The sequence below is a fragment of the Bos indicus genome, chromosome 4, assembly GCF_029378745.1.
Source record: "Bos indicus isolate NIAB-ARS_2022 breed Sahiwal x Tharparkar chromosome 4, NIAB-ARS_B.indTharparkar_mat_pri_1.0, whole genome shotgun sequence".
In the NCBI taxonomy this organism is placed as follows: domain Eukaryota; kingdom Metazoa; phylum Chordata; class Mammalia; order Artiodactyla; family Bovidae; genus Bos; species Bos indicus.
In genome coordinates this window covers 32,846,791-32,860,261 of record NC_091763.1, presented here as the reverse complement: position 1 = coordinate 32,860,261, position 13,471 = coordinate 32,846,791, and the positions used below count along the sequence as shown (strand labels likewise).

At 41.6% G+C, this 13,471-nt stretch overlaps 1 protein-coding gene across 1 annotated transcript in view; it reads left to right on the top strand.

Annotated features, from left to right (window-relative positions):
- Positions 1–13,471, top strand: part of LOC139182681 (ATP-dependent translocase ABCB1-like) — a 31,896-nt gene that overhangs the window by 6,804 nt on the left and 11,621 nt on the right. The window contains exon 4 of the mRNA XM_070787609.1: positions 13,076–13,247. Coding sequence (XP_070643710.1) covers positions 13,076–13,247 — 172 coding nt within the window. The remainder of the gene's footprint in view (positions 1–13,075; positions 13,248–13,471) is intronic.

Below are 13,471 nucleotides of genomic sequence, written 5' to 3'. Positions count from 1 at the left end.
AGGTAAAACGAACTCATTTAATTCAGCTTGTTTTCAGGGAATGATGAGCATTGGACACACACTTGCTGTGTGCAGTGAGCCTCCAGAGTCCCCTGTCCTGGCCTGGGTTTCAGTATTCTCCTAACCAGTTATGTCACCAGTGATATGTCAACTACACAAGCACTCTCCCATTGGCGGTCTCAGTCCTAGACGGAGGAAACCAGCCTCACGGAGTGTGGTTCAAACAAAACCTGGGGTACCCTGTCGCCAAGGGCTCTAATCCTGGCAGGTTTGAGGTCAAAGTCCCAGGCACTCATAATAGAAGTTAGCAATGGGTTATTAATTACTATGGCTTAGTACCTGTCACTGTGCTTCTGTGCTGAATAACTGAAAATCTGGAATTTGAAAACCTTATTATACTTCTTTGTCTTATTTTCTGGTTTCATGGTGGCCACTGAGAAGCTTTTCTTTAATCAGATTTGGAATAAGACAGGCTGGTTGATGAGCCCTCTTTACCTGTATCTGTTTCTGTTTTTTTCCCTGAGAATGCAGATTTAGGGAAACTGTGCAGTTAGAACCTGGAAGACTTACTGAACCAATTAAGTCTTGTAGTACACCCCACTCCAGTACTCTTGCCTGGAAAACCCCATGGACGGAGGAGCCTGGTGGGCTGCAGTCCATGGGGTCGCTAAGAGTCTGACACGACTGAGCGACTTCACTTTCACTTTTCACTTTCATGCATTGGAGAAGGAAATGGCAACCCACTCCAGTGTTTCTGCCTGGAGAATCCCAGGGACAAGGGAGCCTGGTGGGCTGCCGTCTATGGGGTCGTACAGAGTTGGACATGACTGAAGTGACTTAGCAGCAGCAGCAGTACACACTTTGTAATTCAGACATAACGCACCAGACACTTGTAAAATTTGTGTATGTGTGTGGGGCAGGCTATCTTATAAAATGAATATTTGTAAAATTGAATATTAAGTATGGTTACAAGCATAAAAAAGAGCTGCCTTTTACACTCCAGTGATCTTATATGCACATCTTCTTGCACTCCAGTTGTTCTTGATAAAATTCCACCTTTGAGTCTGTCTTTACTCTCTTTGGAATTTTGGGGAAATGAGACTGTGTACTTGGGTTATTCTCAGAAATAACCAAGTGACAGTTTTTGTTTTACATTTCATTTTATATTCTTATATTAAAAGAACCTTTGGTGTTAAAATAGGGTTTATTCCCAAGATTTAATTTCCAATTCTGTTATTTTGAGACTAGAATATTTGTCTTATTTAATTTCATTTTTTATAAGTAAGTTAAATTTAAAAAATTAGTCTTATGTTTTAGAAAATTTATCAGACCTAATATATATAGAGGTAAGACTATTAAACCAATTCAGGCCACCAAAGAATAAAAATCTGGAGTTTGAAGGCCAGGTGATAATTAAAACACAAATACAGCTTTTTATGCCATGTGTTGCAATAAATACTTTCTATGTGAATGCATTAATCTTTACAACTTCCTTGGAGATAGATACTGTTATTGTTTTAATTTTGTAGATGAAGAAAGGGAGGTGAGACTTACTAACTTGCCCAGGAATAGTCATCAGGGCCAAGGTTCAGACCTGAGAAATTCACACTAAATCATAGTGCTCAGGTTGGCATAGGAAGGAAGGAATATATTCTTAGCTTTTTGTTGGAAAGCTATACTGAATGTTTATGTGGCTTTTCCTCATGCCTTTCTCTTAAAGGAGTTGACACAGAAAACTGAACTTCTGTATAAAATCTATATAGACAGGGACATATTCAGAATGTTTGACAGTAAAATGCTGGTGCTATTAGTGAGAGAGTCAATTCCTAGGCAGGTTGATAAGAAATCCGGGGGTCCGCAAGGAGAGAGGGGTCTAGAATTCTCAGGGAGAAGGAAAGGACAAACTTTTTTTGTCTACATTCCTTAGTCTTAGTCAATTGCACAACTCAGTTTAAACTCTGTACTAGGGATTATACAACAACAGTGTATCCTGCTTGAGGACAGTTTCTCCTTCCTGAAAACCTTCTGGCTAATCCTGTTATCTTAAAATGTGAATTATGAGAGTAGGTCTAGTAAGATCTTTACAACCTCCAGACGTTCTTTTGATTCATTGTAATAACTAATTAAAAGGTATATAATTCCATTGCTAACACTAGTGAGGGGGCACTCCATCCCCCTTCTGATGTCGATGTCAGAAGCTTTCTCTGTTCCTCTTATACTTTAATAAAACTCTATTACACAAAAGCTCTGAGCAATCAAGCCTCGTCTCTGGCCCCGAATTGAATTCTTCTCCCCTAGAGGCCGAGAATCCCGGTGTCTTTCGTGGTTCAGCAACAACCTTTCATTAGCATTGCTGATTAATAAAAATTTCCAGCTAAGATAAAAACTCATGGGAGTTTCCAAGAGTCCCGGGTTCGATGATTCACCTGGGGGACTCACAGGACTCAGCGTATTGCCATACTCATGGCTAAGATTTAATACAGAAAGAGGACAGAAAGCAAAATCAGCAGTGGGCAAAGGAAGGCGGGAAAGGTCCAAGAGAAGCGCCACGCGTCCTGTCTAGTGGAGTCGACTTGATTGCTCCAGCAGTGAGTTGTGCCGACTCACTGTGTGAGATGCTGTCGGGGAAGCTCAGTAGAGACTCAGTGCCCCAGGGTTTCTGGGAGCTGATGATGTAGGCACAGCATGTACCAAAATTCCAGACTGACAGAAGGAGGACAGACACTCAGCATAAAGCATGTTGTTTGTACAAATCATTCGGCCACTTCTATCAGTTAGGGTGATGGTTACTCTTCCCAAAAGCCAAATTCTGGATGCCAGCCAAGGGCTAGCCTTGAATGCAGGCTCAGGCTTGCAATGTTAACCGTTTTCTGTACACCAGCCCTGTTAACTTTTTTCTAGTAGAAGACTTCTTTCTAGCAGTCTTGAGAAAATGATGACAAAGAGGTAAGAAATAGATTCAAATTTTTTCTACTGGCCTTTATTTTCTATCAGGCTTTGTTGCAACATTTTGTTGTTGTTTAGTCACTCAGTCATGCCCGACTCTTTTGCAACCCCATGGACTATAGCCCGCCAGGTTCCTCTGTCCGTGGGATTCTCCAGGCAAGAATACTGGAATGGGTTGCCTTGCTTACATTAGAGCCAGAGCCTTTAACAGCTTTAATCATTTATGATAGTATGTGATTGGTTAAATTTTTATTTGCTTGGAATTGAAAGGTTCTTTGATGCAGTTACCTTGTGGCCACCTGGTCATTCCTCATTGGAGACTTTACCATCTGGCTCGGTGTCTCCCTCTCCGCCCCTGGTGCTCCTACTATCTTGGGTGACTTTTATGGTGTTATAAGGATAACCACTCTTTCCCTCCCCTTTATTCCAGCCACCCATGCACACACTTAGATCCTAGATTTGTTATTTGAAACTGTTCTACATCCAAAGTGCTGTTATGAAGCAGTTAGATAGAACTAGCCAGCTACTCCTCTGTCTTCAATCTGCTGACTGTTTCCCTCGGATCCTGAGTCCCCTGACCTGTCAATTTCCCATCAGCCCCTTCTTGTTTCCCTTCTCTTATCACCTTAGAGCAACGATCATCACTTTGTTATGCTCCTGCCTGAGCTGCAGACTTGCTTTCACCTGTCGCTTGTCAAGCCCAGCCCAGGCAGATGGACCATCTGTTTTCTTGGTGCCTGAACCCGTACATCTGATGGGTGCTGGAGAAAAGCCTCATGGCAGCATGTATCCCACACAGAAATGCTACTCTTCCTCTTCTTGCTGAGTATGTTAAGCCCTTTACGAATTTCCCACGTCTCCCCACAAGCCCCAGCTCTTCGTGGATGACCCCCCCTTTTTTTTTTAATTTCACAAACCAAATGGAAGCCCCCTGACAGAAGTTCCTCAGCTCTTCTCTCAGTCTACAAACACACCAGTACCCAGGTCAATTGCTTCCTCCTTCCCTCCTGTTTTAACAGAGGAAGCATTTGGTTCTTTAATCACCCTCTTGTACACTGTGCTTTGGCTCCTGTATCCTCTACTTTCTCAAGGACCTTACATTATTATCATTATCCTTTCTCTTCTGTATCCTCCATCTCTCCCTCTCAACTGGGTCTTTCTGATTGGTATTTACATGTCACCTATCTTTAATTTCACTAATGCCCTCCTTCATTTCACTAAGCCTCCTCTAGCTTACTTCACAAATAGGAGGAGACTTTGCTTTCTGTCTGTTTCATCTCCAAATCACTTCTTACATTCTAATTTGGCTCTGTCTCCACCACTCACTGAATTCAGTGGACAGTCTCTGCTGACTTTTAAGTAGCACTTGACGCTGTTCGCCATATTCATTCCTCCTGTTTGCTTCTGCAATGCCAGAGTCTGCTCATTTTCCTCCCGGTTCTTTGGTTCTTTTCTTGTGTCACCTTTGTCTGTGAACTTAGAGCTCCTCCACCCCCAATCCTTGGAGTCAGTGGTATTGTTGGCCTTTCTCTAGTTTCACATGGCCATTTCTAAATCATTTTCATGCAGAACTCCTTTCGTATTTGTTTCATTCTGCACAGTTATAATAGCGTCTATCCATTGGCAGCGATATACCTTCTAATTTCTAGTCACTTCTGCTTCTCCATTGAGAACCTTGGCATTTGATTGCTTCTCCTTTGTTCATCTGTGGGCTCCACATTCTTTTATTTTTGTCACCTTATTAAAGTCTACTAGGTGCCACATTCTTTGACCTCTTCAGTTCCAACAGCCTTCATCCCTACCTTCCTTTAGTAAATTGCACTATGAACAAAGACCTTTGGTTTATCATCTGGGTGGACTCCCATCTCCGCTGCTGTAAACTCAGATGAACCTCTTCCCCCTGCTTCCCCAACTACTTCTGATCCTTCTTGCTTGGCCATTCTTCCTTAGTATCCTTTTTTTTTTTTTTGAGTATTTATTTTCTATTGCTGTTAGCAATAGTGGCTTAACACAAATGTATTATCGTATAGTTCTGGGGCCCCAAGTCTCACTGGGCTAAAGTCAAGGTGCCATCAGGGCTGGATTCTCCTCGTGGCTCCAAGAGGGAATGTTTCCCTCTTTTTTTCAGCTTCTTCAGGCTTCCTGCCTTCTTGGACTCCTGGCCCCTTCCTTACTTCCCTCATCATTTCTCCAACTACTGACTCTGATCCCCGTGGCTCCCTCTTATAAGGCTCCTTATGATGACATTGAGCCCACTGGGATAATCCAGGATATAATTTCCCCATCTCAATATCCTTAATGTCTGCAAAGTCCTTTTTATCACATAAGGAAGCATATTCACAGGTTCCTGCGATTAGGATGTGGTCAAGCCCGGGAGGTGGGGCACTGTTCTGCCTCCCACTCCTGCTCTGGACTTGGTTCTGTCAACCACTCTCTACCTCCTCGTCCCCCTCCTCCACGTTAGCTCCTCTACAAATTATCTTACCCATAGTAGTCACATCAAGTCACCTCAGTTCCTGCCTGAAAACCCTCTAAGGAAGGCCTTTCTTTTACACTTAGATGGGAGGTTGAGCATAAAAACAAACTCCCTCCTCTGGCCATCAAAGGCCATCTATAGCCTGACCTCTCTCATCTCTAATTTCACGTCAGACAGGTCTCCACCTTCTTCTGGCCACACTGGTTGTCATGTCTGGTCCTTGAAACACACAGGGCTTGTATTCACCCCAGGATCTTTGTGTTTGTTCTTTCTGCCTGGGATTCTGCCTTAGGGCAGAGGGGTTTCATGTGTTTTCTTCATTACTGTGCTCCAGGATCCTAGAACAGTGCCTGGAACTTTAATAGGGACTTGCATACTGAATGAATGTTGAATATTGTGAATGATTGTTAAATGTCTATTTTCTCTTTATTTGCATATTAGTAAAATATAAGCTTTATGAGGAGTGATAGCTTGTCTTAGTCACTGTAGCTAGTAACTAGAACCATGCTTGATCCTTCAGTTCAGTTCAGTTACTCAGTCATGTCTGACTCTTTGCGACCCCATGAATCACATAGCACGCCAGGCCTCCCTGTCCATCACCAACTCCCGGAGTTCACTCAAACTCATGTCCATCGAGTTGGTGATGCCATCCAGCCATCTCATCCTCTGTCGTCCCCTTCTCCTCCTGCCCCCAATCAGGGTCTTTTCCAATGAGTCAGCTCTTCGTATGAGGTGGCCAAAATATTGGAGTTTCAGCTTTAGCATCAGTCCTTCCAAAGAACACCCAGGACTGATCTCCTTTAGAATGGACTTGTTGGTTCTCCTTACAGTCCAAGGGACTCTCAAGAGTCTTCTCCAACACCACAGTTCAAAAGCATCAATTCTTCGGCACTCAGCTTTCTTCACAGTCCAACTCTTACATCCATACATGACCACTGGAGAAACCATAGCCTTGACTAGACAGACCTTTGTTGGCAAAGTAATGTCTGTGCTTTTGAATATGCTCTCTAGGTTGGTCATAACTGTCCAAGGAGTAAGCGTCTTTTAATTTCCTGGCTGCAATCACCATCTGCAGTGATTTTGGAGCCCTAAAAAATAAAGTCAGCCACTGTTTCTACTGGTTCCCCATCTATTTCCCATGAAGTGATGGGACCAGATGCCATGATCTTAGTTTTCTGAATGTTGAGCTTTAAGCCAACTTTTTCACTCTCTCTTTCACTTTCGTCAAGAGGCTTTTTAGTTCCTCTTCACTTTCTGCCGTAAGGCTGGTGTCATCTGCATATCTGAGCTTATTGATGTTTCTCCCAGCAATCTTGATTCCAGCTTGTGCTTCTTCCAGCCCAGCGTTTCTCATGATGTACTCTGCATATAAGTTAAATAAGCAGGGTGACAATATACAGCCTTGACGTACTCCTTACTAGGTGCTTAATAAATATGTTTCGAATGTTGAATGAATGCATGCATAAATGAATGAAATCATTGACTTTGGCCTCCAGCCAGGTATCATGGTAAGATCATGTTCGCCATCTTGCCTGCTGGATATTACCTAAGCCTCTCCCCTGCCAGCACCTTCTGCTTTGCCCTGGGAAGTCTACCCCTTGACTTTCAGTCCTGATCACCCTGTCTCCTGTACGGTTCTGGTTCATCCCCTCTCTCTTCCCTGTAAGTATCTGACCAAACAGTTTTCATTTCCTTGTATTTAAAGGGCTCTAATTGTAAATAAACTTCTGTATTACATTTCCCTGGAGAAGGAAATGGCAACCCACTCCAGTATTCTTGCCTGGAGAATCCCATGGACGGAGGAGCCTGGTAGGCTACAGTCCACAGGGTTGCTAAGAGTCGGACACGACTGAGCTTCACTTTCACTTTCTTACATTTCACCCTATGTATTACATTTTTTTTGTCTACTTGATCCCGTACCGTAAGCTCCTGAAGAATCTTTTTTTATATTTCTAAAACCAATGACAGTACCTGCTTATATTGCATATTAGTATTATATCATATGGCTAATAAAGGTTTCTATTATGAAGTACCATTTTTAGCCTCATAACAGCTTTGTGAAACTTTCTGTATATGAGTATTTTCCTCATTTTATAAGTGTAGAAACTGAAGGTCAAGGTTATTAAGAGATTTTTTTCCCCTCCAAAGTCTCCTTTTGACTAGATGACAGAGGTGGGATGTTGCCCTGAGGCTTTTGTCCTATTCAGCGGTGTTACTACTGCCCTCAAATTGAAAGGTTGTTGCTGAGCCGTGAAAGATGCCGGAATTCAATCCGGGGCCAATGACGAGGCTTAATCACTCAGAGCTTCTGTGTAATAAAGTTTTATTAAGGAATAAATGAGATAGAAAGCTTCTGACATAGGCATCAGAAGGGGGCAGAAAGAGTGCCCCCCTGCTAGTCTTTAGCCAGATGTTATATTGCTACTAGCAGTCTGCTAATTAGAGAAAGGAAATGTCTCAAAACTCAGAGACTGGCACCAGGCCCCTCACCTACAGTGTGCATTTTGAGATAACACTGGCACAAGGTGAGTTGTCCAAGGCCATAAAATGATTGACATGAATCTTGAAGAAAGACAGGTTTCCAAGCAAATACAGTCTCATTAACACAGCTTAAGAGAACATTTGCATGAGTCTGTCAAGTCCTTCTGAGGCTTAGGCAGAACAGACTGGAAGATGGAGTCTAGGGTAAATGCATAGGCCATTAACATAGCTTAAGACAAACAGTTCCTTAAGAAAAACCGCATTGGTTAGCTCAGGGTTTGAGAAAAGTTAAGCTTAGGTGGAACCAGGTGTCATCAGGGCAACACCAAATTTTAAGAGAAACCTCTTTTTAAATTTGTGTCGAGAAGGGGGAAAAATCTAACACTTGTTTGTTTCCTCCTGCTGCTTAAGAGAGAGAGAAAAAATGTCCGACACTTGCAGCCTGATTCCTCCATTTGGAGACCCCTGGCCTTCCTGCCTGTTACCCTCTCAAAATCTTCTTACCACATCCCTCCAGAAATCAGTCTTGCCTCACGTCACAAATAACTACGAGGTTTTGTACTTTTTCAAATTTGTCCTCATTCTCAGACACTTGTTTGTATCTGTGCTCACTTTAGCTCATTCCTTCTAGCCTGAGATGAAGAGACATACCTTTCCCTATTGGAGAACCTTTTCTCCTTTTATTTTGATTTTTCAACCACATAGAAAGGTGGAATAAAAAATATAACCTATATACTCATATAACCATTGTCTATAATTAGTAGTTTTTAACATTTTTTTACATACATTTCACCTGGAATTATAGATTTCATGATATTTTCTAAGTACCTCCTTTTCTGTCTCCTACCAAACATTTTCCTCTAAAACATAATACAGTGATTATATTTAACAAAGTGAATGTTAATTCCTCAGTATTATCTAGTAGTTCGTATTTGAACTTTCACAATTAGCTCCCCTAAGTGTGTCTTACAGTTGATTTGTTCTGTTTTCTTCTCTTTTTAAATAACATTGACCTGTTGAAAATATGGTACCAATTTTCCTATAGAATGCTTCACCCTCTGGACAATTTCTATTACTTTGTTCTGGTGTCATTTAACTTATTATTCCACATCTTGCGTTTCTTATATGCTAAAAAAAGTAAAAGTCTTTCAGTTATCTCCAACTCCGTTGTAACTGATAGACTGTAGCCCACCAGGCTCTTCTATCCATGGGATTTCTCAGGCAAGAATACTGGAGTGGGTTGCCATTTCCTTCTCCAAAGGATCTTCCCGACTCAGGGATCGAACCCAAGTCTCCTGAAGCGTAGCCAGATTCTTTACCATTTGAGCCACCAGAGAAGCCCTATATACTGAGAGTTAAGTCCAAAGCTTTTAATACATTCCTGCTAAATATTTTTGGTAAGAAAATTGCATAGGGAATGCTGTGTCATGTGTCATCACACCTGGAAACATCACATGTCAGTGTATTTTACTTTTCTGTGGTACCGAGTTTGATCGCTTGATAAAAGTGATGGCAGATTGGATTCGTCCATTGTAGAAGGAGCTCTACCCCGCTGCAGATATGAGGGGTCTTGGGGCATCAGGGAATATCTTGTGTCTCCTAATAATTATTGTGTCTTGCCTGCTGATGATCCCTCACTCCAGGTTCTCAAAATAGTGATTTCTCTTATTTTCTAGGACATTGTTGCACCTCAGTTTCCCTCCTGTATTTTCAGAAATGCTCTCTTTGACTCATTTACCTACAAACATGTAGAAGATTTCTTTAAATAGTTATCCCTTGGCATTACAACCGTCTCTAGTAACCATCATCTCTCTTGCTTTTGTCTTAAGGTCATAAAAGAATGGTCAACGTGCTATCTACATTACTCGGTCTCCAAATTATTCTTAGTCACACTCATTATTTCTTGCTAGACTACTGGACCGCTAGGGAAGTCCCCCTCCTTGCTTTTCAACCCGTGGTAAACTTTCGAATCTGGGAGGAACCATCATCTTCTTTATGAAGCTTTTCCGCAAAGGACAGAATGACCCATTCGCTCAAGTTTGTGTCTTCTCTACTCTGTATACCATGCTGTCAAGGCATGCAGAATATATATTGAATATCCTTTTTTTTTTTTCCATTTGAATTGTATTTTCGGTATTTATTACTGGATTTCTTCAGTCATTGAATAGCATTTAGTAAATGTTTATATTCATGGACCACTTTTTTTATTCAAGTCAGTGATTAGTTTTTGAGGTGGACAGTACTTTGGGAGTGGTGATGAGGGAAATCCTTGTATATCAATTATCTTTGCTTCATCTATTGAGGAATTCGATACTTTTCCACTTTATAGCTTTTAATAGAAGGTAAATCCACCTGCCAATGCAGGAGATGCGAGTTTGACCCCTGGGTTAGGAAGATCCTCCCGAATGGGAGAAGTATTAATCGCTTCCCAAGTGGGCCTATCACAGCCCCAAACCCACTCCCCTTACCGTGTCCTCTTCTCATCAGGTTTGCGTCTCAGGAGCTCACTCTTTCTTTCTTGTGATTTGCCTGCAATTAAAGAGTTTATGCAGATCTGCTCTGCTCTTTGGGAAGCATGTATCTAACTCATTGCTTTCCCTTTCCTTCTCACTATGGAGGCCTAATTGGTTTCCCAGGTGGTTCAATGGTAAAGGATCCACCTGCTGCTGCAGGAGATGCAGGTTCGATTCCTCTGTTGGGAAGATTCCCAGGAGGAAATGGCCACCCACTCCAGTATTCTTGCTTGAAGAATTCCATGGACAGAGGAGCCTGGTGGGCTGAGGTTGCAAAGAGTCAAACGTGACTGAGAATGCACGCCAGCATGGAGGCCTAATTACATTAATACCACTTAACATTTATGCCAGTGCTGTTAGGCAGCAGATGTTTGACCCAAGCCACTTTCTGAAAGCAGCAAAACATATTTCCTCAATGGTGTCCTCAGAGGGACCTTTGGCAATCATGGTGTTTTAACCAAGAAAAATCTTCAGCTGAAAAGTGGCTTCCAATCTTGGGAATCAGAGTCACAAATACTATATTTCTTACATTGAGCTGTCATCAGTTCAGTCACTCAGTCATGTCCGACTCTTTGCGACCCCATGAATCGCAGCATGCCAGGCCTCCCTGTCCATCACCAACTCCCAGAGTTCACTCAGACTCACGTCCATCGAGTCGGTGATGCCATCCAGCCATCTCATCCTCTGTCGTCCCCTTCTCCTCCTGCCCCCAATCCCTCCCAGCATCAGAGTCTTTTCCAATGAGTCAACTCTTTGCATGAGGTGGCCAAAGTACTGGAGTTTCAGCTTTAGCATCAGTCCTTCCAAAGAACACCCAGGACTGATCTCCTTTAGAATGGACTGGTTGGTTCTCCTTGAAGTCCAAGGGACTCTCAAGAGTCTTCTCCAACACCACAGTTCAAAAGCATCAATTCTTTGGTGCTCAGCTTTCTTCATAGTCCAACTTTCACATCCATACATGGCCACTGGAAAAACCATAGCCTTTGTTGGCAAAGTAATGTCTCTGCTTTTGAATATGCTTTCTAGGTTGGTCATAACTTTCCTTCCAAGGAGTAAGCGTCTTTTAATTTCATGGCTGCAATCACTGTATGCAGTGATTTTGGAGCCCCCCAAAATAAAATCAGCCACTGTTTCCCCATCTATTTGCCATGAAGAGATGGGACCAGATGCCATGATCTTAGTTTTCTGAATGTTGAGTTTTAAGGCAACTTTTTCACTCTCCTCTTTGACTTTCATCAAGAGGCTTTTGAGTTCCTCTTCACTTTCTGCCATAAGGGTGGTGTCATCAACATATCTGAGGTTATTGATATTTCTCCCAGCAATCTTAATTCCAGCTTGTACTTCTTCCAGCCCAGCGGTTCTCACGATGTACTCTGCATAGAAGTTAAACAAGCAGGGTGACAATATACAGCCTTGACGTACTCCTTTTCCTATTTGGAACCAGTTTGTTGTTCCATGTCCAGTTCTAACTGTTGCTTCCTGACCTGCATATAGGTTTCTCAAGAGGCAGGTCAGGTGGTCTGGTATTCCCATCTTTTGAAGAATTTTCCACAGTTTGTTGTGATCCACAGAGTCAAAGTCAAAATAGATGTTTTTCTGGAACTCTCTTGCTTTTTCCATGATCCAGCAGATGTTGGCAATTTGATCTATGGTTCTTCTGCCTTTTCTAAAACCAGCTTGAACATCTGTTATAGATCTCTGTAATGTTCCAGAATGTCCTGTGCATCTCATGAAGCCCTCGTATGTAAGAGAAGAAGGAAGATGAAATTAGGCACGTTCAAAGTGGTATAGCTGTAAATTGGTACAGCCATGGAAAACAGTATAGAGGTTCCTCAAAAAAATAAAAATAGAACCACACTTCTACTCTTGGGTATAGATCCAAAGAAAATGAAAACATTAATTTAAAAAGCTCTCTGCACCCCAGAGTTCTTAATAACAGTATTTACAATTGCCAAGATGTGGAAGCAACTTAATTGTCCATTGACAGATGGATAAAGAAGATGTGGTGTACACACACATATGCATACAATGGAATACTATTGAGCCATAGAAAGAATGAAGTTATGCCTTTTGCAGCAACATGAGTGGACCTAGAGTGTACTGTGCTTAGTGAAGTAAGTCAGAGAAAGACCAGCACTGTGTGTTATCATATGTGTAATCTGAAAAATAAATGAATATAACAAAACAGAAACAGACTCACAGATACAGAGATCAGGAGTATTATCTGTGGGGAAAGGGAAGATAGGAGGGGCAAGATAGGGGTATAGATTAAGAGGTATAAACCAACTGTATAAAATAAATAAGCTACAAGGATGTATTGTACAGCATAAGGAACATAGCCATTATTTTATAATAACTTTAGAGTATAATCCATTAAATTATTGAGTAACTGTTGTACACCTGAAGCTAATATATTGTAAATCAGCTATAGTTTAATTTTTTATAAAGTGGATAGACTAAGTCCAATATAAAGAAGAAAGTCAAAACTCAAAAAAAAAAAGAAGCAAATGCCTGCTTCTCTTACGTTATTAGGCCAAGGTGGTTGCAATAGTAGTCTGAGAGCTAACTATTTAGATTTTGGATACATTTGGAAAGTAGAGTTAACCATCCATGACATCGTGCTAATTGTTCCTATTGTCTGTATTTTCTCCTTTTTTAGTTTCGCTATTCAGATTGGCTCGATAGGTTGTATATCGTGCTGGGGACTTTGGCTGCCATCATCCATGGAACTGGATTCCCCCTCATAATGCTGGTGTTTGGAGACATGACGGATAGCTTTGCAGGTGCTGGAAATTTCGGAAACATAACTTTTTCAAACATGACTAATGAAAGTAAGTGTTGTTTGTGGAACTGATTTTTTTGAAAGCTTGATGAAAAATCATTGACTCACAGTGAAGTTTGTGGAGTCTTCACTAAGTATGCATTAGTGTTTTTAGTGCTGTGAGAGATGGAGGGGTCTGAGCTATAGTTCATATCTATAATGAATTTGAGAGGATGATATTCACAATCATTAGAACATACAGTGAAAGTGCTGGTAGAGATAGATGGGAAAAGA